At 40.4% G+C, this 23,738-nt stretch overlaps 1 protein-coding gene and 1 long non-coding RNA gene across 4 annotated transcripts in view; one reads left to right on the top strand and one right to left on the bottom strand.

The window, feature by feature from the left end:
• celf3a (cugbp, Elav-like family member 3a) overlaps positions 1–23,738 on the top strand; it is a 45,823-nt gene that overhangs the window by 18,450 nt on the left and 3,635 nt on the right. For 2 of the 3 annotated variants that reach the window (XR_004558023.1, XM_034160210.1), the window contains exons 4-12: positions 7,633–7,681; positions 9,650–9,778; positions 14,275–14,354; positions 15,839–15,982; positions 18,794–18,938; positions 21,350–21,499; positions 21,753–21,812; positions 22,145–22,249; positions 23,528–23,671. Coding sequence is in view for 2 of the 3 variants with exons in the window: in XM_034160210.1 (XP_034016101.1) it covers positions 7,633–7,681; positions 9,650–9,778; positions 14,275–14,354; positions 15,839–15,982; positions 18,794–18,938; positions 21,350–21,499; positions 21,753–21,812; positions 22,145–22,249; positions 23,528–23,671 (1,006 nt within the window). In the remaining variant the exon portion in view is untranslated. The remainder of the gene's footprint in view (positions 1–7,632; positions 7,682–9,649; positions 9,779–14,274; positions 14,355–15,838; positions 15,983–18,793; positions 18,939–21,349; positions 21,500–21,752; positions 21,813–22,144; positions 22,250–23,527; positions 23,672–23,738) is intronic. The other variant, XM_034160211.1, reaches the window with a different exon arrangement.
• Positions 1,746–23,707, bottom strand: LOC117501358. The gene is made up of 3 exons (XR_004558024.1): positions 23,695–23,707; positions 20,657–20,659; positions 1,746–2,328 (listed from the first exon to the last, which is right to left on the bottom strand). It is a non-coding gene; the product is annotated as an uncharacterized LOC117501358 (long non-coding RNA).

The following is a 23,738-nucleotide window of genomic DNA, read 5'->3' as shown; positions in this document are numbered from 1 at the left end:
CATGCGCAGTGGAGGCAGGGCGGCCAATTTCTTTTGGGGGGGGGGGGGGACTGTTCAGTCGGTGACAACAGTACAGCTGATTTCACTCTATAACAGGGTGTACTTTACTTTATTTAGACTGGGACCAAATGTTATCCCAGCAGAGTAAATTTTACTCAGCAAAATTATGCTGTGCGGATGATATATGAATTCAGACCAGTTAAACACAATTAAAAGCAGATTAACATTGTCTGTTCTTTTCATTGAACAGTTTTTAACCCATGTAGACCAGTTTATGTCTAATGTAACCAGATAGCAGCCATTTAAAAGACAGTTAAGAGCATTTTACAACTTGTGATTAGATCATTTCTTGTTTTAGACATTGCAATGGATTTTAAGACCTTCAAACTCATTCAGACTGCTGATGTGAGACGTGTGGAACACCACATGTCTAGAGTACTATTTAAACCAGTTAAAATGTCGATATCTAGGTTAAAACCAGTTTGATGTGACAAAAAACACTTTAAAATGGTCTGTTCTTGGTGTAGAACAGCTATCAAAGAATGGAAATCTGTTTACTTGTAATGTAAGCATATTAAAGATATTTTTAGATGTTTTACTTTTAGAGCATGTTTGAACTTGTGCTAATAAGATGTAAACTTGTGTAAAACACTTGATGTTGGTGTAGAACAGTTTCAAATCAGTTAAAATTAAATAATATCTGGTTTAAACCCATTTAAAGCCTCTCAAAAGAACTTTAAACATGTTTGTTCATGGTCTTGAAAAGTTACAAACTGCTGGAAAGTGATTTCTATGATTTAACTAGTTTTCTGCCATTTTTATGTCTTTTGCTTTTGTTTAGAGCTTAATAAGTGAAATGTAACAATATTTGGTTTAAGTCTGTGTAACACTGATTTGAAGCTGTTCACAGCAATTTGAGGTGTGATGTTGTTGGCGGGAAAACATTTTACTTTTGATTTGGAACAGCTGAACTCTTAAATCGGTTTACGTTAAACACAGTGTAGAGTGGTTAGAGTGGTTCTGACCCGATTAAAAACGTCTTTAATTTAAAATAACATATGATGAGTGAATCCTCACATTCAAAAGCTGAAAAAAGTCAGGATTGTGCTCCCCCCTGCTTGATAATCAGTCAGTTACCAGAACAGTTGAGGATTCATTTCTGTGTATCAACTAATCGATTAATCAATTAATAGTTTCAGCTGGAGTCTTTATCTTTGTGTCACTGAGCCCGCGAAAGACGGCTATAGCAATTAGCTCGCCTCAAAGAGACTGCGCACACTAAACGAATCTGTCTGGCGTTAGTTGTGTGCATTCATGCATCGAGTCATTTACATTTTCATGCATATCGATGTGAGACGCGGATGATGCGAGGAAGGCCAACAAGAAAGGGCCCGTCCTCTGTACGTCACTCAGCGACGACTGTAATAATGGACGCAGATTGGATTTATTGCAACTGTAAATGTGTGTGAATATGAAAGAAATTGGAAAATGAAGGGGTGGAAGGGGGGAAAATGAATGAAATTTTGACATAATGAACAGTGGGTGGCAATCAGGGTGGGCGGGGTGGAGGTGCACCGAGGCACTGTGTTTATCAGCTTAAATACAGACATCTGTTACCAAGTGTGTTTTGGGGGGTTGGGTGTGAACACACTTGGGGATACCAACAGAAAAGTAGAAAGGGCCTTTTGCAGAAAAACTCATTAGGCTCTTTGAACTTGTCAGATAGCCGCTAATCTAACGAGCGTGTGTATTTGTGTGTATAAGCACTGTGATAACGGTGGAGCTAAAGCGCGTAAACCTCGCCTGAATTAAAGGAAAAGAAAAAAAAAAACTAAAAGTAGGACACAGACTGTCTCTATCTCCACGCACACAGAAATCTGTCTGTGATTCACTTCTTTTCCCCCTCTGCTCCATTGAGTCGAGTCAAACAACGCTTGACATGAATATTTAACAGTCAGCAGAGACAAAACATTTGAGAGTCGACTCCATTGTCATAAGAAATTTTGCTCTTTGATATTCAGTTTCTCCACTTCGAAAGGTTTTTGTGACACCAAAGCACCATTCGCTGATTAAATATTATTGAACCACGCAGCCTTTTTTTGTGTGTGTGTTTGTCGGCTGGACACATGAGAAGGTGGCGTTCGTGCATCCACATCAAGAAGCATTAACGGCGTGCGCGATGTCTGCTTTGTGCACGCACCCTCTGTTGCTTTGTTCCAACTCTTTGTGGCGAGCTCACTCTCATTTGTGTCTATTAATCTCCTCCCGCTTTTTTAATAGACTGTGAATACTCCGAGTTACACCTGTGTTGTCCCCCCAACACCTCCCCTGGGTGAATATGCGAGCGCGTCCCGGCGTATAAGTGCATTTTTGTGTTGAGGACGGAGGAGCGAGGGAGGAGAAGCAAGAGGCAGAACAGAGCGGGGAGGGAGGCGGGGAGGTGGCAGGTTGATTACGGTCGCAGGTCTCGTTGCCTGGAGACGGCTGGGACGAGGGATGCCAGGTTGCTAGGCAATGACCAGCACTGTGTGATGGAGCGGAGGGGAGGCAAAGAGGGAATATTGTCTTTGTGGACCCCACCTCACCCACCCACACACCCCCCACACCGCCGCCCTGCTGTAACTGTTCTTGAAAGAGCAGGAGAGACGGTCTCCGCTGATACATTTACCTATTCAGAGTGATTGGCTGTCAGGCGACACAAATGTGTGAAAGAGCAGCCCGCCATGTAGACGCGACAGCTTGCCAGAGCTGAGCAGATGATGTCAGCCGTAATAGAAAGGAATGAAAAATACAATTGTTCATCTGATATAGTCGTGCCGGCTGTAAGTGATCTCCTCTTTAAGAGCCTGATGTTTTTTTAGACTAACATGCATTTGCAAAAGGAGAAAGTGCCACTCGTTGGTGTGTGTACAGATGTCGGGGAGGGGAGGTGTCACGCGTTTCGCCGTAGGGGTCGAGCTGTGATTTGATTGGATAATCTATGGATTTAATATCTCATAATCCAAGAGCAATCCCCTGCGGCATCGCTGAGTGAAAAAATTATGTGCAGATGTGCATGAGTGTCACTGTGACCGACAGTTTGTGCACACAGGAGCTGTTGGGGGGGTGATAAAAAAAAAAGTGTTTGCGCATTTAATCACAGGATGATTGTGTGTGATTTCTCTGGTTTGCAGTTGGAGTGGAACATTAAAAAAAAAAAAAGCGTAGTGGTGGGGTGATCAGATGTATTTTTTGCTTGTACGTTGTCTTTGCGCGGTATGAGGCTGTTTTTGTAAACAAGCATAAGAGTGATAGAGAGAGGGGAGGGGTGCATCAGGAGGAGAGGGTGAAGCAAATTACTGTAAAGTGTGTGTTAGTGGTTTAGGCTTAGAGAGAGATATTTTTCTCCCCGTTCTTGCATCTGCTGTCGAGGCAGTGCCAACATTCAACAGGCACGAATCCTCATCATCCTTTTTGCTTTCCTCGCTCCTTCCACATCTTTCATTTTCCCTTCCCTTCCTGTCCGCCCGTCGTCCTCTAATCCCTCTACCCTTCGACCTAGAAGCAGCTTTTGTCATCATCCTTTGTATTTAGTTTTTCCTCCCCACCTTTCCTCTTCTGCTGGTCTTGCAGGGCGACATTGTTTACCTGATGTTGGGCTCTCATCATAGGGTTGTCATGACGATGGCCGTGCGAGCGCAGTCTTCGTCACAGGAGTGGGGCCTGTTGCTGTGCCGATCTGAAGTGGCCCAGCCTTGATGGCCTCCACTTCTCACTGTTTTTCCCTATTCCTGTTCCAATCTCCTGACCCATCTGCCGCTGCACTTGTTCTTATCACCTCCACCACGGAGGCCATTGTTTGTCTTGCAGTGAATTATGGGACACCTGTCACATCAAACTACTCCCACAATTCCTGAAACTGCAGATTGCAGTACATTAAATGGCATATAACAATAAATTATCTTTGTAGAGGAGCCGTGTGTCAGTCTGAGCCAAATTCTGTAGTAATTATTCACTATATTTGTAAAAAGAATTGACCTCATCATCTTCTTCTTTTTTTTTTTCTGAACCGTTTCCAAATTTGTTATTTCAATTTTGATGTTTAAAAGGTGAAGAATTCACCAACAAGCATCGATAAATATACAGGTCCAGTATTGTGCAAATGTTTTAAGTGCCCAAGTGTTTCTGCACAAATGGACTTTGTCATCTATTTGTTCTTTAGTTCATCAGCAAAAGACCAAATTTGGATGTTGCCAAATGTTAATTTTGAAAATGAAATTTAAAAATAATGCTGTGTGTTTAATTAAAGACAGTAACAACTATTTGTCAGATGAAGAAAAACCCGGCAGCTGAATGCATGATCCTGCAAAATCTGCAAAACAAACACGAATAATGAATTAATCAATGTGATGTTTTTTGCAGTAGTATAGGATTGTTCACCCAAAAATTCACTTTTAAAGGTATACGCAACTTAGAAAAGATGTCTGATTTCTTTAGCTTTTAATGCTTAGCACACTTTCTGTTTGTGTCAAGCGAGTGGTTACTTAGGGAGAGAAGATGAGGAGTATCACTTGCATTGTAAGGGAGCGTCAGCTTCGATACTTTGGCCATGTCACACATTTTTCTGTGCATGATCCAGCACACAGGTACCTGAGTGCTGAGGATGCCAGTGGCTGGAGAAGCCCAAGGAAACGCCCATATTTCGCGTGGTTACAGCAGACAGATGGTTGTTTTAGAGGTCTGGGGATGGACTGGTTCTCTGCGTGGCTGGTTGCCATCCAAGACTCAAAGCAGTTTCATGCTGTCAACAACGCATGACCCCAGGCTTGATTTGACTAGACTCTAATGTGTAAAGTATTTCATATTTACAACCCCAATTCCAATGAAGTTGGGGCATATTGTGTTGTTAGAAGGAAAGGTGATGTAACAGTGGTAAACGTACCACTGTCCCAAATCTTTTGAAACGTGTTGCAGGCATCCATTTCAGAATGAGCAAATATTTGCACAAAAAAAGTTTATCATTTTGAACATTAAACATCTTTGTGGTGTATTCAATTGAATACATGTTGAAGAGGATTTGCAAATCATTGTATTCTGTTTTTATTTACATTTTACACAATGTCCCAACTTCATTGGAATTGGGGTTGTACAAGCTTTTCAATATTTTGTTGAACAGCCCTACCCCAACACACACACACACACATACTTTAAATCATGACTAATATTTTGGATGGTATGTATGTTTTTGTGTTTGCTTGTTTTGTGCTTTTGGATTTTATTTTCTGATCAGGCTGAAAGATAAGTCTAAAATGTCATATAATTAAAGTGAATGAAAAAAATCATTTTTTTGGATGTGCATTTAGAAATTAAAATGAGATACATTTGTCAGACAAATGTGTCTGGAAACCATTAAATAGCTTAACCAGGAAAAAATCTTAATAAGTGCTTTAAATAAAATAACATAAATAACACAAGATCACAGAAGGTGTTTTAAATGTTCTTGCAGCAGGATAAAAGACCAGCAGGACAGCAATACAAATGTAAGCTTACAGTAAATATATCGTATTACAGAGTGGATTCTGCATTGTGCTACACTTTATTTAGTGTAAATAATGCTGGAATTGTGCTAAACCGTGGACAATGAATGGGCCCTTTTGTATGAATAGAAGTAACATTTGTTAAGTGTTTTATCTAAACCACTTCACATGGAGTGTAGGAATTTACTCAGAGATGATGTTGGTCTCATGAGAAAGCAGAAAGAGGCAATTCCATGGCTGTCTTCTAAATACAAAGACCCTGTTTTTCCAGACATGGTGGATCAAGTCAGTGTACCGTCTCGCAACAGAGGTCATGTCAAGGTAAATTCAGACATCGTTGTCTCAAATACAGGGAGGTATCTTTAGTCATTTCAATCAGACTTGGTGGATAATCTTAGTGCTCCCTCCTCTTGCAACACAGGTCATTTTATGGTAATAGGACAAAGGACAAAGTCAAATCAGAGGTCAGTGTCTCAAATATATGAGTGACTATGTCTCAGGAACTGGATGAGATATTGAAAGACTTTAGCTGTCATAAGTTTAACTAATCTAGATGTTAGACCTCTGACATTTTTTATGACATTAAGCAAAGTTGAAAGATTTGGCCAATTCAAAAATTTTGAGCTTCGCCAAAGATGTCATAACGTGCATGTGTGCATGCATGCAGGAGCAAGATAGTGTGACTTTATGGTAATATTAAACTGAAAACAATCGTCGGGTTTAATATCACACTAAGTTTATACTGCCGTATCGTTAAAGCTGGCGGCGGCGAGGCTCTGCAGTCATCTGGATGCTTTGTTTTGACTGCAAACAAAAAGAAATGATGTGAAGATTAAACTTTACTTGTTGAAGATTTAATCCCAGCTATCATTTAAGCCTAAATCACCCTCCTCTGAGTGCGTCAGCAGCTGTCTTCATTTGGTTGACTTCTCAGAAGATGGGTTTGAGACCTTGCTCCTCCATTGACTCTGTCGTCCCATTAATTGGTGCAGTCAATTGGCCTCTTCGTGTGGGTACACATGGGCCCTTTAAAGAAGCTGCTCCTGGTATTTTAGGTGTTGGTGGTGTGGGCTGACAGTATTTTTGCATGCTGGTCCCAGCGGCACGCAGAGTTCGGCCAGTCGATAGTACCTGCTGGTGACCAATCACAGCGGCTCCAGCAGTGACAGCGGATCAGTGACAGGCTGAAATGTCACCAGCTCCATAATTAAGACCTTCATTAAGCCAAAGTTAACAGAGTGTCAGTGTGTTGCTCTCATCAGCATCATCCCCCATCACCATCCTTTCCACCATATGCTCCTTTTCTTTCACTCTGAATCCCTTTGTCATCATCTCCTTTTTTGCTCTTTCATTTTTCTATCAATTCCTTTGACACTTTTCATGCTCTGTACATTTGAAGGAGGAGGCACTGTTGGGGTTTTGTTAAATAATGGGAAGGGACATTGCAAAGGGGGGGGGAGTTATTTTTTTCAGAAGCTTGTCTCTTAATGGATTATAAAAAGGTTGATTGATCCTAATAGCATGTATTCTCATCATTTTATTCTTTACTTTTAACCTTCCTTTCTCATTCCCCATACAAATCCGTCTCTTTCCCGTCCTCTCCGTCACGCTCAGAATCTCGCCCTACTCATGCTGTGTGCTCCTGTAATCCAGATTAGCCGACGAGTGTTCTTAATCTGATCACTTCCCCAAGCCTGCGTGGGTGTGTGCTTTTCCTGGTTTTGTGCGGTAGCAGCAGGGAGAAGGAACGATAGACGACAGGATTAAAACAGATTCCGAGAGAGACGGCGAGAGAAAGACTGTACAACACTGCAAATGTAATATTACATGCATCAATGTCAACTGTGGTTTGTTGAGAAATTAGCCTGCCACTGCATGATTCTGGTGCAAATTCAAAAGCATTAGAATATGCACACATTAATGTGGAATTTTTGCAGATGGATTACATGAGAAAATGATGCGTACGAGTATGAGACTCATCTATTGCAGTTAATGTGCAGAAGCTGTTCATTTCAAGTGATGCCATTTTTATAAATTTTCTGATTTAAATTCCTGCCTGCTTTGTTTTTATTATTCTTGTGTTGTTTGGAAACTGATTACGCTTTGGTCTTTCTAGATGAACCGCCCGATCCAAGTGAAACCAGCAGACAGTGAGAGCAGAGGGGGTAAGAGAAACCTCAATATCCCCCATCTAGAAGCACACCTCCTCTTCAAACAGAAACACCTTCATGGTGTAAAAGAATCAACTTAAAGGGGTCATACAAAGCAAAGTTTTTTATATATATTCTCTTACAGTTAAATGTGGTTGAGAGTTCACCTTAAACATCCACAAACTCCCACAAGTCTGCGACTGTCCATGTAGAAACTGTCCTGCTATAAATTAAATTTATGCCAGGAATGGATCGTTTTAGACTCCTGTGACCTATGTCAAAGAGATCCATATTCCGCCCCTCTCTTGCTCAAACACACCAGCTCACAGAGCCAGTCCCTGCCTACAGTTAGTGAGAGACATGGCAGCTACTTTACAAGTTAAAGCAACAGGAACACATAGTTTCTCAGAGACCCAAAAATTGGTTATTTGAAGGTGTTATCATGCATCACTTCAGGATTTTTATGATTGCTTTTAAAACACCTGGTGACCTACTTTAACTCACTGAAAAGATGCATGACATGACTCCTTTAACAGGTAATTTAGTTTGTGTTTGATACTAACATTTAGAATTTTAAGAGGAACCATATCTTACAAATTTATGAGAATCTGAGCGTAAATTTGCGAGATAACCAGAAGGGCACTCAGACAACGCATACCTGATCTGCGTTCATAATGGATAATCATTATTATACCCAACAATCGTCAGTGGGGAGTGGACAGAATTTTGACTTTTCTCCTTTTTTAATACCGTCAGATCTTTAAGAACTCATAACGCATGGAGATCAAATTAACTCATTTGAGTCAAATCTAGAACACCACCAAACAGAATAATCTTTTCCATGACCTAAGACCTGTCTCTCAACAAAATTTTATCATCATCCATCAGCCTCTTTTAGCCACATATCACCATTAGACAAACAAAAACAGGACAGCAGCATCACATAACGTAAGCTCCTCTCCTCCTCGGGTGGCTGATGGATGTCATTTCTATGATCTTTAACACTGCAGAACAGTTCACTTTTGGTATTTTTTGGGAAATAATTCAAAAGCTAATGCATACAACTTGATAATTAATGGACACCACGTGTTTTGTGTAGTTTTTTTATATCCACACATGCAAATTGTGATTCGTGTGTTTTTGGACAGAAGACAGATGGGACTCTTCCGTGACTTCCTGATGTCTGTAAAATGTCCTGACAGATGCTCTGCAGAGTGCTGGTCTTCCTTTTTAGTGTAACCTTATCCAGACAGGTGCTGATTTATATGCAAAAACAAGCATTACATAATTTCCCTACTGGCAGGTTCTTATTTTAAGAAGTTATAATTATAGGACTCAGCATAATGTTTAGTAACCTGTTCAGAGAGATCTGTTGTTTTGTTGCACATACTTTCTACGGCCCCAAACAGCTTCAGATCTGCGTGCCTGACCTGTAAATGTCTTGAACCAATCCTGCCTTTACATCTAATTAGTAATCAAATTAAGTTAATTTATGATCTTTGCACGTTGTCGTACAATATATTCTAAACTGCTGACCAACTTTCCAAGGCAGGTTAATTAGTTCTTTTTGATAAATCACAACTCAGTTTGCACTGACAGGTCGTCCAAAGCTCAGAGCATGATGCTCGGTTTTATTTGCAGCTGAATAGTGACACTGCTTTCCATCAGACTCTGGGCTGATCCCTTACAGACGTGGACAGACGGCGGTGCAGCTTCCCTAACAGCACAGAGAGTGACAAACATTTGAGTCACTGCCAGATGCTGTTTTTGATGTGCCACTCGTGCTGCTGCACTCTGGTGGTGATTTTGTGTATGGCATGTAGGGTGATGCTCTGTGTATGTGTGTATTTTTCTTGCATGTACAGTGATCTGACATTCTTCCCTTTCCTCCCCTCTGCATCGCTTCTTGCCACATTTCTCTCTTACATTATCCCCATATTATCCTCTTTTCTTCCAACATCTTGGCCCTTTCTTTCATGTTAGAAGACAGGAAGCTGTTTGTGGGCATGCTGGGAAAACAGCAGACAGACGCTGATGTCAGGAAGATGTTTGAGCCATTCGGCAGCATAGAGGAGTGCACTGTGCTCCGCGGGCCTGACGGGACCAGCAAAGGTAACGGTGGTCATAATTTTCGGAAAACACAGTGCACATACACATTTAAACTGGAGCTGGTACCCAAATTGATGCAAGAAAAAAAAATCACAGATTTTGCTGTGAATATTGTGGTCGCACTCCTTTTCATCTTAATTAATGAATTCTACTTTGAGAAGATCTTGCAAACAAGGGAAACATTCAGTACCCCAAATCTGAGACCAACATTTACCTTAATCTCCCCTGCATCCGTTAAAGATGCAGCTCCTCTCCAGTGCTGGAACAGAACAAAGCCTGGTTTCCAAAACTGGCCCAACAGCCTCTGATGAATGTGTTGAAGTGACAAACATTGCAGGAATAATCAGGACTTGATGCTGCTCAATTGCAACCCAGATTTAAAAAAAACTGTAACAAATGCCTTTTACTTACATATTTTAAATCTCTCTCTCTCTCTCTCTCTCTCTCTCTCTCTCTCTCTCTCTCTCTCTCTCTCTCTCTCTCTCTCTCTCTCTCTCTCTCTCTCTCTCTCTATATATATATATATATATATATATATATATATATATATATATATATATATATATATACGAGGTCTATTAGAAAAGTATCCGACCTTATTATTTTTTTCAAAAACCATATGGATTTGAATCACGTGTGATTACATCAGACATGCTTGAACCCTCGTGGGCATGCGAGAGTTTTTTCACGCCTGTCGGTTACGTCATTCGCCTGTGGGCAGTCTTTGAGTGAGGAGTCACCCACCCTCTCGTCGATTTTTTCATTGTTTAGGAATGGCTCAGAGACTGCTGCTTTGTTTGATCAAAATTTTTTCAAAACTGTAAGGCACAACTGAGTGGACACCATTTGATAAATTCAGCTGGTTTTTGGTAAAAATTTTAACGGCTGATGAGAGATTTTGGTCTGGTAGGACGGCCCACGGCGCCTGACGGCGATCTGCGCTTCGAGGTGGCAGCGTCTCGCCGTTTCAAGTTGAAAACTTCCACATTTCAGGCTCTGTTGACCCAGGAAGTCGTCAGAGAACAGAGAACTTTCAGAAGAAGTCGGCATGAGGAGTTTATTCGGACATTCCATTGTTAACGGACATTTTGTAATGAAAGAACGTGCGGGCAGAGTCGCATGTCGGGCCGGACCCGACCGCGGGGGGTCGCGACAGGAAAAACACCTCCGTTGGAAACCTTAACGGGCAAGTTGGAACATGCCCAAGCTGTTAAACAATTTCTCAGTTACTCACTTGTTGAAAGCCATCAAAAGCCGCCTGAATTTCACAAATGGTTTTCAACACGGAGGTGTTTTTCCTGTCGCGGCGCACACAGATTTGCCAAGTCGTCACGGAAACGACTCTGCAAATTTGCGCACAGGTCTTTCATTAAAAAATGTCCTTAAACAGGGGAATGTCCGCATAAAGTCCTCATGCCGGCCTGTTCTGAATCTTCTCTGTTCTCTCACGACGTCCTGGGTGAATTAAGCCTTTAAATTAGGATGTTTTCAGGTCAAAACAGGCCAACGACGGCGCCTGGAAGCGCTGCACGACGTCCCGCTCCGTGGGAAGTCCTTACACCGACAGAAACACCCCATAATCTCTCATCAGCCGTTAAACTTTTCACTGAAAACCATCTTAATTTCTCGAATAGTGTCCACTCGGATATTCCTCACAGGTCCAGAAAAAATTTTGATAAAGCAACGCGTGCCGTCTTGAGCAGCGTGTGAAACAAAGGAATTCAGCTGAGAGGGCGGGACCACATCTCACTCAAGGCCTGCCCACAGGGAAATGACGTCACCGACACGCGTGAAAAAACTCACGCATGCGCACGAGGGTTCAAGCATGATTGGTGTAATCGCACGTCATTCAAATCCATATAGTTAAAAAAAAAAAATAAAAGGGTCGGTTTATTATCTAATAGACCTCGTATATATACACACAGTAGTGTTCAGAATAATAGTAGTGCTATGTGACTAAAAAGATTAATCCAGGTTTTGAGTATATCTCTTAGTGTTACATGGGAAACAAGGTACCAGTAGATTCAGTAGATTCTCACAAATCCAATCAAGACATTGTTCAGAAGAACAGCGTAGTTTGATTAATAAGTTGATTGGAGAGGGGATAACTTATACACAGGTGCAAAAAATTATAGGCTGTTCATCTACAATGATCTCCAGTGCTTTAAAATGGACAACAACAAAAAAAACAGACGTGTGGAAGAAAATGGAAAACAACCATCAAAATGGATAGAAGAATAACCAGAATGGCAAAGGCTCACCCATTGATCAGCTCCAGGATGATCAAAGACAGTCTGGAGTTACCTGTAAGTGCTGTGACAGTTAGAAGATGCCTGTGTGAAGCTAATTTATTTGCAAGAACCCCCCGCAAAGTCCCTCTGTTAAATAAAAGACGTGCAGAAGAGGTTACAATTTGCCAAAGAACACATCAACTGGCCTAAAGAGAAATGGAGGAATATTTTGTGGACTGATGAGAGTAAAATTGTTCTTTTTGGGTCCAAGGGCCGCAGACAGTTTGTGAGATGACACACAAACTCTGAATTCAAGCCACAGTTCACAGTGAAGACAGTGAAGCATGGTGCAAGCATCATGATATGGGCATGTTTCTCCTACTATGGTGTTGGACCTATATATCGCATACCAGGTATCATGGATCAGTTTGGATATGTCAAAATATTTGAAGAGTAGGGGAGGTGATGGTCTAGTGGTTAAGGTGTTGGGCTTGAGTCCAGAAGATCATGGGTGCAAATCCCCGCCTGACTGGAAAATCACTAGGGCCCTTGGGCAAGGCCTTTAATCCCCTATTGCTCCCGGTGTGTGTAGTGAGTGCCTTGTATGGCAGCACCCTGACATCGGGGTGAATGTGAGGCATAATTGTAAAGCGCTTTGAGCGTCTGATGCAGATGGAAAAGCGCTATATAAATGCAGTCCATTTACCATTTACCAAGAGGTCATGTTGCCTTATGCTGAAGAGGACATGCCCTTGAAATGGGTGTTTCAACAAGACAATGACCCCAAGCACTGTAGTAAATGAGCAAAATCTTGGTTCCAAACCAACAAAATTAATGCCTCGCAGATGTGAAGAAATCATGAAAAACTGTGGTTATACAACTAAATACTAGTTTAGTGATTCACAGGATTGATAAAAAAAAACAGTTTGAACATAATAGTTTTTAGTTTGTAGCTTCAACAGCAGACGCTACTACGTATTATTGTGAACACCCCCTTTTCTACTTTTTTTTTTTTTACTAATAGCCCAGTTTCATAGCCTTAAGAGTGTGCATATCATGAATGCTTGGTCTTGTTGGATTTGTGAGAATCTACTGAATCTACTAGTACCTTGTTTCCCATGTAACAATAAGAAATATACTCAAAACCTGGATTAATCTTTTTAGTCACATAGCACTAATATTATTCTGAACACTACTGTATATATATATATATATATATATATATATATATGGTTATATACAGTTGGAGTTTCATATGAAGCATCCCCAAAGTCCCGTCTTTCTACGAATGCACGTTGATGCACCAATGAGCCAGTCTGTGTCGTGTGTGACACGCCCACACCATCTGGTAGCAGGGAGATGAGGCGTGTCAAGTAGCAGCTCCTTTCCATTTAAAGTGACAGACACCAAAACAGGCTGTTTGTTAGGACTTGGTGATCTTGATTTTACTTATTTAGGATGCATGGCCTTAGTTTCTATTGGATGTTTTTTTTTTGTTTTGCTTCAAAAATTTATATCTGCTGCCGCTACTGTTATTTATGATGTTTGTGGCTTTTGTTTTAAATGTGTTAAAATATTTGTTGTAATTTTATATTTTTTAAACTTGGAATTGTACAGTAATTTTTGTCTTCAAAATGCTTTTTATATAATAATATTATTATTGTATGTTTTTAAGACACCTATGTTGATCTATGTTAACTGCAAAGTACAATAAAGGGAAAAAATTGGATTTTATGTTTTTTTTGCATATCTGCAGAGCTGAAAGTGGAATTGCACCCACATCCCTTGTGCTTCATTGATATTTGTTCCAGTAAGAAGAAGGAAACATTACCCTCAACATTTTCTAAATCACAATTTGTAACACTGCAGTCGGCATCCATGAGTGTAAAAGGTGGCATTGACGCAGTCTTACTGTTGGGCTACTCGCCGCCCCTCAGAGTTCAATCTGCAGGCGCGTCACCCGACCATCAGTGCCAGAAGCAACGAGGCTGATGATGTTTGTCACGGCGACACTTGAAACACAAATGCTGCATTTTTGTGTTTGTTGCGTGAGCCATGACAAATGGTGTGACCGGTTTTATGGGTCACAGCTAATGATGCGTTTGGAGGTTTACGGGCTCTGATTGATGAAGCAATAAATGTTTTGTGGACCATGTTTAATGATGCCGCGGTAACCGACGTAAAACTGTATGTAAGACGGCTCCAAATGTATTTTTAAAGGGAAGTGCTTTATGTGAGGTCACGTTAACGGTGTGTCATTTTGCACAGGGTGTGCATTTGTAAAGTTCCAGAGCAACGCTGAAGCCCAGGCTGCCATCAACTCTCTGCACGGGAGCCGAACTTTACCAGTAAGTTTAGCCACACCCACTTGAGCACCATGAGGCACGCCTACCTCATGGAAGAAACTCCACAATAGAGACAATAAAAACTGTTTTTTGTGAATGTTTTAATTAGCTTTTCTGAATTTTATTTATTTTTTTATTCTCTTATCGTTTCATTTACTGTTTTGTTGTTGTTTATTGTGACATTATTGATGTTATCTAACTGTTTTGGGTGTGTCTGTGGTTCTGCCATCTTGGCAAGGTTTTAAAATGAGTTATGTGGTTTCAAGCTCTTTTAAACATGTTTGCCACTTTTTCAAAGCAGTACGAACCAGTCATTATATAAAAACTTAAAAAACAGTCAAAACCAAATTCTCTGAAAAAAGAGTAAATCCTCACATAAGAAGATGGAACATTTTATCTCAATAAATTAATTTGAATCATTCATTTTCACTGTAGTTGAGGATTATTTCCATGTAATTGCAGTTAGTGTTATTAAGTACTATTTTACAATGATTTAATGCAAACTCCAGGTAAACCTGTAATATAATTTTGTCAAGTTTGTGTTGTTACATCCGCCAAGGATGTAATAAAATCATCAGCGTTTATTTATCTGTCTGTCAGCAGGATTACATCAAAACTGTTGCATTGATTTTGATGAAATTAGACCAAGGAAGACTCCATTAAATTTTGGAGGTGATCCGGTGTCGCAGACTGAACAGTGGGCCTAAAATCAGTCCGCCCTGCCTTCACTGCGCATGCGTCATTAGCCAGTTCACCGATTATCACCACCTTTCTGCTTCAAACAGCACTCCAGTCATCATCTATCTCAGTGACAGATATCTGAAGCTTTTGTACAACAATCATTTCTACATAAATTCAGCATTATTTCATCATAAAAGAGAGGAAGTGATCAGAGCGCCACAGCTACACAAGCTGCTAGCTGATTCGCTATCTGCACATCTGTCATTTCAAAGTGTCACCAAGTATCGCCTCGTTTCTGCTTAAAACTGACTTTAGAATGATTTAAGAGGTTTTACCTTTATCATCTTATGGTTAATAATCACATTAATCTATTTGATTGCTTTGGGTAAAGAGACTCTGTGTCAGAGCTCCAAAATGGCACATGCACAGTGGAGGCAGGGCGGACCAATTTTTAGGGGTGGACCGTTCAGTCTGCGACACCAGATCCGGATTCTGGATCAAGAATTCACTTTATATATGCTTTGAAGGATTATGTCAAAACTACTTTTTGGATTCTCGCCAAATTTGCCCCACAGATAGATATTAGGGCATGGAACACTCCACTGAATTTTGGAGGTGATCCGGATCCGGATTGGCGGACATCAGAAATCTCTTGCTCTTGTTTTAGTTAAGTTTGCCAGCAATTTTAAACAGTTTGTTTGCTGCTGAGACATATGACTATGTTCAAATGCAGAAAACAGATGAAATAGTGATTTATTTATTTAAATGTTTCCTTTTCTTTTTTTTTCTGCATCCCTTCTCTGCAGGGCGCCTCGTCCAGCCTGGTCGTGAAATTTGCCGATTCGGAAAAGGAGCGAGGACTTCGGCGGATGCAGCAGGTGGCCTCCCAGCTAGGAGTCATCAGTCCCATGACCCTGCACCTCGGGGCGTATAACGCCTACACACAAGCCGTGAGAAACACACGCACACACACAATTCTTTAGAAAAACACACACACACACTCTACCTTCTACATTTAAAGTTCTGCTCACGTATGAACACGGCTGTTTGACAGTTTCCTAAAGCAGAGAAAGAAGTAGAACCTCCTGATCAGGTGTCAACAAATGCATGTTTAAACAAATAAATCCACGTAGTTCACCTTATGGAACACGTTTCAGGGAGGAGTAGCAGTTATATAATAATCCCTGTTGTCTGTTTTTGTACACAGTTACTCCAAAATAGCCAAATTTGGACAAGATTTTATGGAAAGATGCTCTGTGCGTCAAGGAAGAGTATATTACATTTTGATGGTTGTCCAGATCTGCCTGAATATTTTTCTTTTTATCCGTTTGTTCATTTTGTGAACAGAGTTTCCTTTGATCTATTACTTGGCAGTGCATCCTCATGAAAATAGGCTGTTTATCTCTTTCTTTAATATTGTAAAATGTGTTGCCTTCTTAAGAATGTTGAGATGAGCTTCCTTTGATCTTTTCTCTAAGCATCGTTGCCTTATGATGTCATCAGATTTGTTCTTTTCTTCCTTTTTGTTTGTGAGATACATTTCTAGCATTCTTGCCTTGTGACATCACCGAAATGGTTTCTTCATCTCTTTTTTAATATTGTATATATTTATAAGACCTGTTTCCTTTGAGCCGTATCTAGCATCTTTGTCTTATAATGTCACCAAAATGTTATTTTTTTCTCCTTTTAAATTTTGAAATAGACTTTGATCTCTGCTCTAGTATTCTTGCCTTATGATATCATCAGATTTTTTTCCTTTCATCTCTTTTGAGGCAGGTTTTTATTTGTTTTTGTTTTTTCTTGCTTTGTGACATCACAGAGAGAGATTCTCCTTTATCTTGTTTTACCACACATGCACAATAGAACCTATGTGCATCATGCATTGTTTTCTGGTAAACATTTAGTCCGAAACTCCAAAGTCCATCACTGCATCCTGCTTGATTTTTAATATTAATGAAACGGATGTTACTTTTAAGCAAAGTCTCGTGAATGATGGATGGAAATTGTTAAACAGAAGTTTTCTTAAAATTCCTACATCCACATCTTTTCTCAGATTCAGATTCTCAGATTTTCAGAAGTAGTTTCTGAATTTGATAAGGTCCAACAATTTCATGTGTTTTGTCACAAATAGTTCACAAGATTTGTGTAATTCTGCTCGCAAATTAACAAACCCATCAACAAACATAGGTGATAACTGTTCATTCTTCACAGAGGCATACATGTTTATTCCCATACACACTGATCTTTCCCACATTTTAATAAGATTTAAAATTTAGTTAGCACTAGTGTGCAGCTGTAGCACATGTGTAGGTATTCTTTTTCGGTCCTGTGTGTCCATCCGTGTGAACAAAATAACTTGATGTGTTTTGAACCAATTTGGATAAAACCTAGTGAAAAGATTGAGGGTCAGCCAAGGAAAAAGTGATTTGATTTTGGGAAAAAAAATAGATTAAAAGTACAGCTTACATGCCAAGGTCTAGTTTTAGGCCTACAGACCTCTCAAGTAGGTATTTTCCACCAAATTTCATCTTGCAGGTCATAGCAGTGAAATGTGTCAGAATGTCATGCATTAGCATGAGAGTGTGACAACATGCTGAGTGTCACGCTGAATGCATGAGACCTGACAGGACCACTTTTAAGGGTGAGTCTCACTCCGAATGAGTGAGACTTGAGAGCTCTGGGCCTAATATACAGGGTATATTTAGAATGGGTATTTTGACATATTGCTAGTTAAACACAAGCCTTTGTTTACTAGTAAGCACTAATATGAAGTCATGGTGCCTTTCTATTGTGCTACAACCTGTAACCTCGAAAGATCAATCTCAAGGTCGTAATTGTTCTGTTCAAATAGTATGGATCCTGTTTGGATGAAACATGGTGGAAGGGTTGTGTGTTAGTCAAGGATAAAGTGACTCAGTTTGGGAGAGAATTGATCAACTGTCAAGGCCACGCAGAAGCATGTATTATGGTGTCACTGAAGCACAAATAATTAATTTCTGCAACTCTGGGTCAAACGTAAAGCACTAGTGTTGCACCATTTCAGTGTTCCTTCTTTTTTAAAATGTAGAGCAGAGCTAGGCTACTGTTCTCATTCTGATAAATTGACCATTTACCGTAAACGGCTTCAGGCTAGGTCCATTTAGTATTCCATCTTCTAATGTTGAAAGACTCTTGACAACATTTTTACAGTATAATGAGTCTGATCAACTCTAGTCCAGTACTATATATCAGTCAAACATAAAATAAGACATAAAATAAAATGACTGCCTGAAAGGTTGGCCTCAGAAACAGAAGGCGCATTAAAAAAAAAAAAGGTGCACCAGGATTAAATATTTTCAATTTTACACCAGATTTACACCAGGAACATAATATGCAATTTAAAGATAAGTTAGTGAATTTATATGAGGACCGTGGATGCAGTCAGTTTATGTGAAGTCTTGTAACGTGCAAAAATTTGGCATTTGTCCTCGTCGGAAACACTGTTCTGATATGAACTACGAACTATGAAGGCAATCTGGATAGATTGACATGTGAGGCTCCTCCTCCTCCATTTTCACTGTCCTCATAATATGCAAAGTCTCACTGATTGACACACAAAGCAGCTTTTATGGACACACTGGAAACACATTTATATCTCACAGTGAACACAAGCCTTCATTACTTCACCATCAGATGCTCTAAAGACTAAAACTTTCTCTGTCCCCCCAATCATCATCTTCTGACTCCATCCTTCTGACCACATGACTGCCTCCGTTATCCAGCTGATGCAGCAGCAGGCCCTTGTGGCGCAGTCGGCCTACCTTTCTCCCGTTGCCACGGTGGCGGCGGTTCAGATGCAGCAGCTCGCTGCCCTCAACCCCAGCAGCATCATTGCCACACCAATTGCATCCATCACCCCTTCCTCAGGTAATAAGAGGCAGGGACGTCTGGCACAGCCACTCTGATTAGATTTCTGTTGAAATATGAGCACAAATAGAGGTTGGCCTAAGAGGACAAAAATAAACTGTTTTCTTGTTGTTTCACTCTTTCATGTCAGCTTTTACATTTAAAGCTGAACAGACATTAAGGTGGTGACTGAGTTACAGTGTCTGGACCTGGATCGTCTGTGTTCTGGCTACGATAGATTATTACCATTCTAAAGTGATATATTGATTATATTTTGAGTTTTATAGCTCAATAACTTTGGCAAGCAGCCCCCCCCCCCCCCCCCCCAAAAAAAATAAAAAAATAGGATTCTGTGTGGAAAAGAAGGATATGAATCAGGCGAGCATAAGGTACAGTACAAAAAGTCAGTACTCAAAAACAAGACACACATACACACACAAAGGGGAAATACGACTTTAATTAAGTAAAAATATCTGCCAACAGAAAAAACATATTTGGCTCGAAGTGAAATACTTGAAAATGAGTAAGAACAAATATCTTGACAGGCAAAAATTGAGTGTATGTTGCCTTTATTTAAAGCTACAGTGTGTAGGATTTAGGGATGTTCATGAGCAGAAATGCAACACAGGATTCATAACCATCTGTTTGTTAGTGAATAAGTTACCTGTAACAGTGAATCAATGTGTTTTCATAAGATTACATTGAGCCCTTTACAGCTACATGGGAGCGGATCCCTTCATAGAGGCGGCCATGCTGCACTGCCATATTGATACAGTAGCCCAAAAGGGACATATGCCACATTTTACATGTTACAGCATGGCTGGAAGACTGAAGAAATAGGAAGAGAATCAGCGGTTGCTCCATATACACTCATTGCTATTACAGGCTAAAACACGTTTGATGACCACTTTTTGGGGAAATGGAGGATCATACATATTGCCCATCATAAAAGAAGGTAAGAGAGTATGAATCCCCATCATCAAAGAAGCGAAATCCTGAAGGGAACTATAATAGTGACCAGTGATGTCATAATGCAGTCTGAAGCTTTGCCACTAGATGTCACTAAATCCTACAAACTGTAGCTTTAAGATGGCTTATCTTACTAAGGTTGCCGTTTTGGCAGTACATTGGGAATTAAGACCTGTATAGGCCCTTATGTCCATTGGTGCCTTTGCTTAATCGTGGACTCTCTAGCATGAAGTAGGTAAGAGTCCATTGTAGATTACATCCCCAGCCAAGGCTGGTACTCATTTACAATGGGATGAACTGAGACAATGCAGATGAAGTGTCTTGTCCAAGGATACAGACAAGTGGCATGCCCGGGAAACGAACCAGCTCTATATATTGGTAGCCCATCTCCTTATTCCACTGAGCTACCTACTCTGCATGTAAATTTTTGAAATGATAAACTTTCTAAAATTATTTTTCAAGCAAATCTGAAATTGAATTTTTGCTTTTAATAGTCTAGTGGTCTACAATTTCAGCTCTAGTCTTACAATTACAGTGTTGTCGAAGATGTTTTAGGAGCCCTAGAATTTTGCTTAAAAATGTTTTTGTGTTGAATCTTTTTTTTTTTTTTTTTTTAATCTGTGTGGTTGCAGAAAAAACAAAACTCATTTAAAATGCCCAAACATTCCTTTTCCAACTAAAATCTCATGTGAGATATTTTTCTACTACTCAGTTATCAAGCTACAAACCAAATTGCATAAAAAAATTTTTGGATTTCTTTGGAGGTACACTGCCTGATACATGACAGCACAAAAAAGTTGTCAGTCACCGCTCAATAAAATGATTGTAGAAAACTGATTAAATACAACCCAGTGTCTCATAAGATGCAGGAGCCCACCGATGCAATTCTTTTTGATGTTTGCAGATGACGTGATCTGTAGTGAGAGTCTGTTGCAGGTTGAAGCGAGTTTGGAGAGATGGAGGTATGCACTGGAGAGAAGGGGAATGAAAGTCAGCATCAGCAAGGCAGAATACGTGTGTGTGAATGAGACAGAGAATGGTGCAATAGTGAGGTTACAAAGAGTAGAGGTGATAAAGGTGGATGAGTTTAAATATCTGTGGGTCAACTGTTCAAAGTAATTGAGAGTGTGGGTAAGAATAAAGTACAGGCAGGATCAACTGTTCAAAGTAATTGAGAGTGTGGGTAAGAATAAAGTACAGGCAGGATGGAGAAGTGTGGCAGGAGTGATTTGTAACAAAAGGGTATCTGCAAGAGTGAAAGGAAAGGTTTGCAAAATGGTAGTCAGATAATCTGTCGTGCACCTTAGAGGTGGTGGCGCGAACAAAAAAGGAGGCGGAGCTGGAGGTGGCAGACATCGAATGTGCCTGAAACTTTTGCACAATCTTTCATGGTTTTCTTTTTTGCTCTATATTCTGTTTTTTTTTTTGTTTTTTTTCCTATTTGTTGATCTCTGTGCATGTAGGTACGAGCACTCCTCCCTCCATCGCAGCCACACCGGTTCCTGCTCTGCCTCCTCCAATCGCAGTGAACAGCTACCCCTCCGTGCCAGCTCCGCCCAGTGGGCAGTCTGCAACCGAAACCCTGTACACCAACGGCGTTCATGCATATCAAGGTATAGCCATAATGTCCTGCACAGCAGCTGCAGTAGATGGTAAGACATTGCTACTGTTGTTGAGAACCATTTCTCCTGAGATACATGGGTCTCCTGCTTTGATGTGCAATAATGAGGGTCTAATTAAGAGGAAATTAAATGAAAGCACTAAATGGTATTTGAAGCATGCTGATGTGCCCCAAAAAGCATTAAGATTTATTTTTGAATCAAACATATAGCAGTTGGTGATGATGATGATTTCATTATCCCACAGCTCAGAGTCCTGTCCTGGACCCTTTGCAGCAGGCTTATACAGGCATGCAGCACTATACCGGTGAGCATCAGCAACATCACACCTACATTTTCTTTTACTATAAAACCATTCAAGCAATATCAGTTTTTTGCCCACAACACGGCGTGTGTAAAGGCTGAAGTTACATCCAAATTCAAAACACACATATAAACAACCTGAGGCACTACACTGTGGAGACATACACACATTATGAGTCATGCATCACAAACTCTATGCAAAACCTGACCCACTTTTAGTAAATCTGTAGGCAGGGAACACAGTTCTGACAGATGTTCTTTATGAAAATCATTAGTTTGCAGTGCTCTCTGTGCCTCATTGCTGCTCACTCTTCACCTGTTCCTCCTCTTCATCAGCCACCTACCCTGCTGCCTACAGCCTGGTGGGACAGTCATTCCCCCACCAGCCCACACTTGTGGCTCAGCAGCCGCAGCAGGCACAGCAGCTGCAGCAGCGAGAAGGTAAACTCAAAGATCAAAGATCCAAATGGGGAAAGCATGCGCTGGATCTGGTCAGTGAAACATTTGTTGTTGTCGAAAATGCTTTAAGATATCATATCTGCAGGTTTTTCTTACAAATATAAATGATACACACGAGCTGTAAAGTGATTGGTTGTCATTTTGACTCTCTTTGGCTACATTTACAGTCAGGACCTAACTTGAATCTGTTGCTCACATGTTGCATGTGAGGGATACGCGTTGTAAATGTGTAAATATTAAAGCACATTGATTTGAATATTGTCAGATCCAAGGTGTGCCATATGCCCGCGTGGAAATATATCAGAATGCTGATAGCAACAGTCCTTGTTACTCACAAAACGAAGCGACAGCAAGTGTTCTAATCCTTATCTTAGTTTGAAAACACAGTTGTTCACAGAGAAATGCCTTGCAGAAGGATTTCTTTTTCTTTTTCATTCATTGTAATACTTTTACATTTGTTTCAGAAATCTGTGCATCCACCAGTGCATACCTTTAAATCTGACAAATGGCATATTAAAACATATAAATGCAGGTACCACATATGGGCAACTTAAAGAACTGTGTAAATCCATCCATCCATTTTCTATACCGCCTTACTCCAAGTAAGGGTCATGGCGGGGCTGGGGCGTGAGGCGAGGTTCACCCTGGACAGGACACCAGTCTATCACAGGACCACATATAAACAAACAAACACATTCACACCCGCACGCACACCTACGGACAATTTAAAATTTCCAATTCACCTAACCCGCATGCCTTTGGATGTGGGAGGAAGCCCAGGCAAAAAGGGTTCCTGCTCAAAGGCCCCATGTGGGCAACAGTGCTAACCGATAAGCCAGAACATGTAAATATGGTGTAAAAAATAAATAAATAAAAATAGACACAGAAAATTACAACTGAGCAAAAAAAAAAAAAAAAAAAACTTGTGTAAAACCCCTAGAAACAGAATTCATAGCTTCCCTGGATGCTGTGTCACAAAAAAAAAAAAAAAAAAACAGGTGATTGTCCAGTTTAATCCTGAAGAAATGCTGCGATGTACTCAAGTTCACAACATCAGAACTTGTCAAACTTGGTCTCATTTTGTTCCAGACAAAAGAATCGTTCTTACAATATCCATATGTTACCACTTTGCTGAGGTATATTGCTTTATAAGAGGTTGTTAACATGACTTACAGTGTGCTTGTCTGTTTGAAGGAGCTAACTGTTGGAGGAACTTTGTGACACCTTTAATATCTGCATGTTTTCTCTGTTTGCAAGCAGGTCCCGAGGGCTGCAACATCTTCATATACCACCTGCCGCAAGAGTTCACAGATTCTGAGATACTACAGATGTTCCTCCCCTTCGGAAACGTCATCTCTGCAAAGGTGTTTGTTGATCGCGCCACCAATCAGAGCAAGTGCTTCGGTGAGTTACAGCAATGACAGTACCCCCCCACAAACATGTTGTTTTTCCTTCATCTATTTTTTTTCCT

This window comes from Thalassophryne amazonica, chromosome 20 (genome assembly GCF_902500255.1).
Source record: "Thalassophryne amazonica chromosome 20, fThaAma1.1, whole genome shotgun sequence".
Lineage (NCBI taxonomy): Eukaryota > Metazoa > Chordata > Actinopteri > Batrachoidiformes > Batrachoididae > Thalassophryne > Thalassophryne amazonica.
Note: the sequence above shows the minus strand (reverse complement) of the source record. Positions and strands in the feature narration are given on the sequence as shown.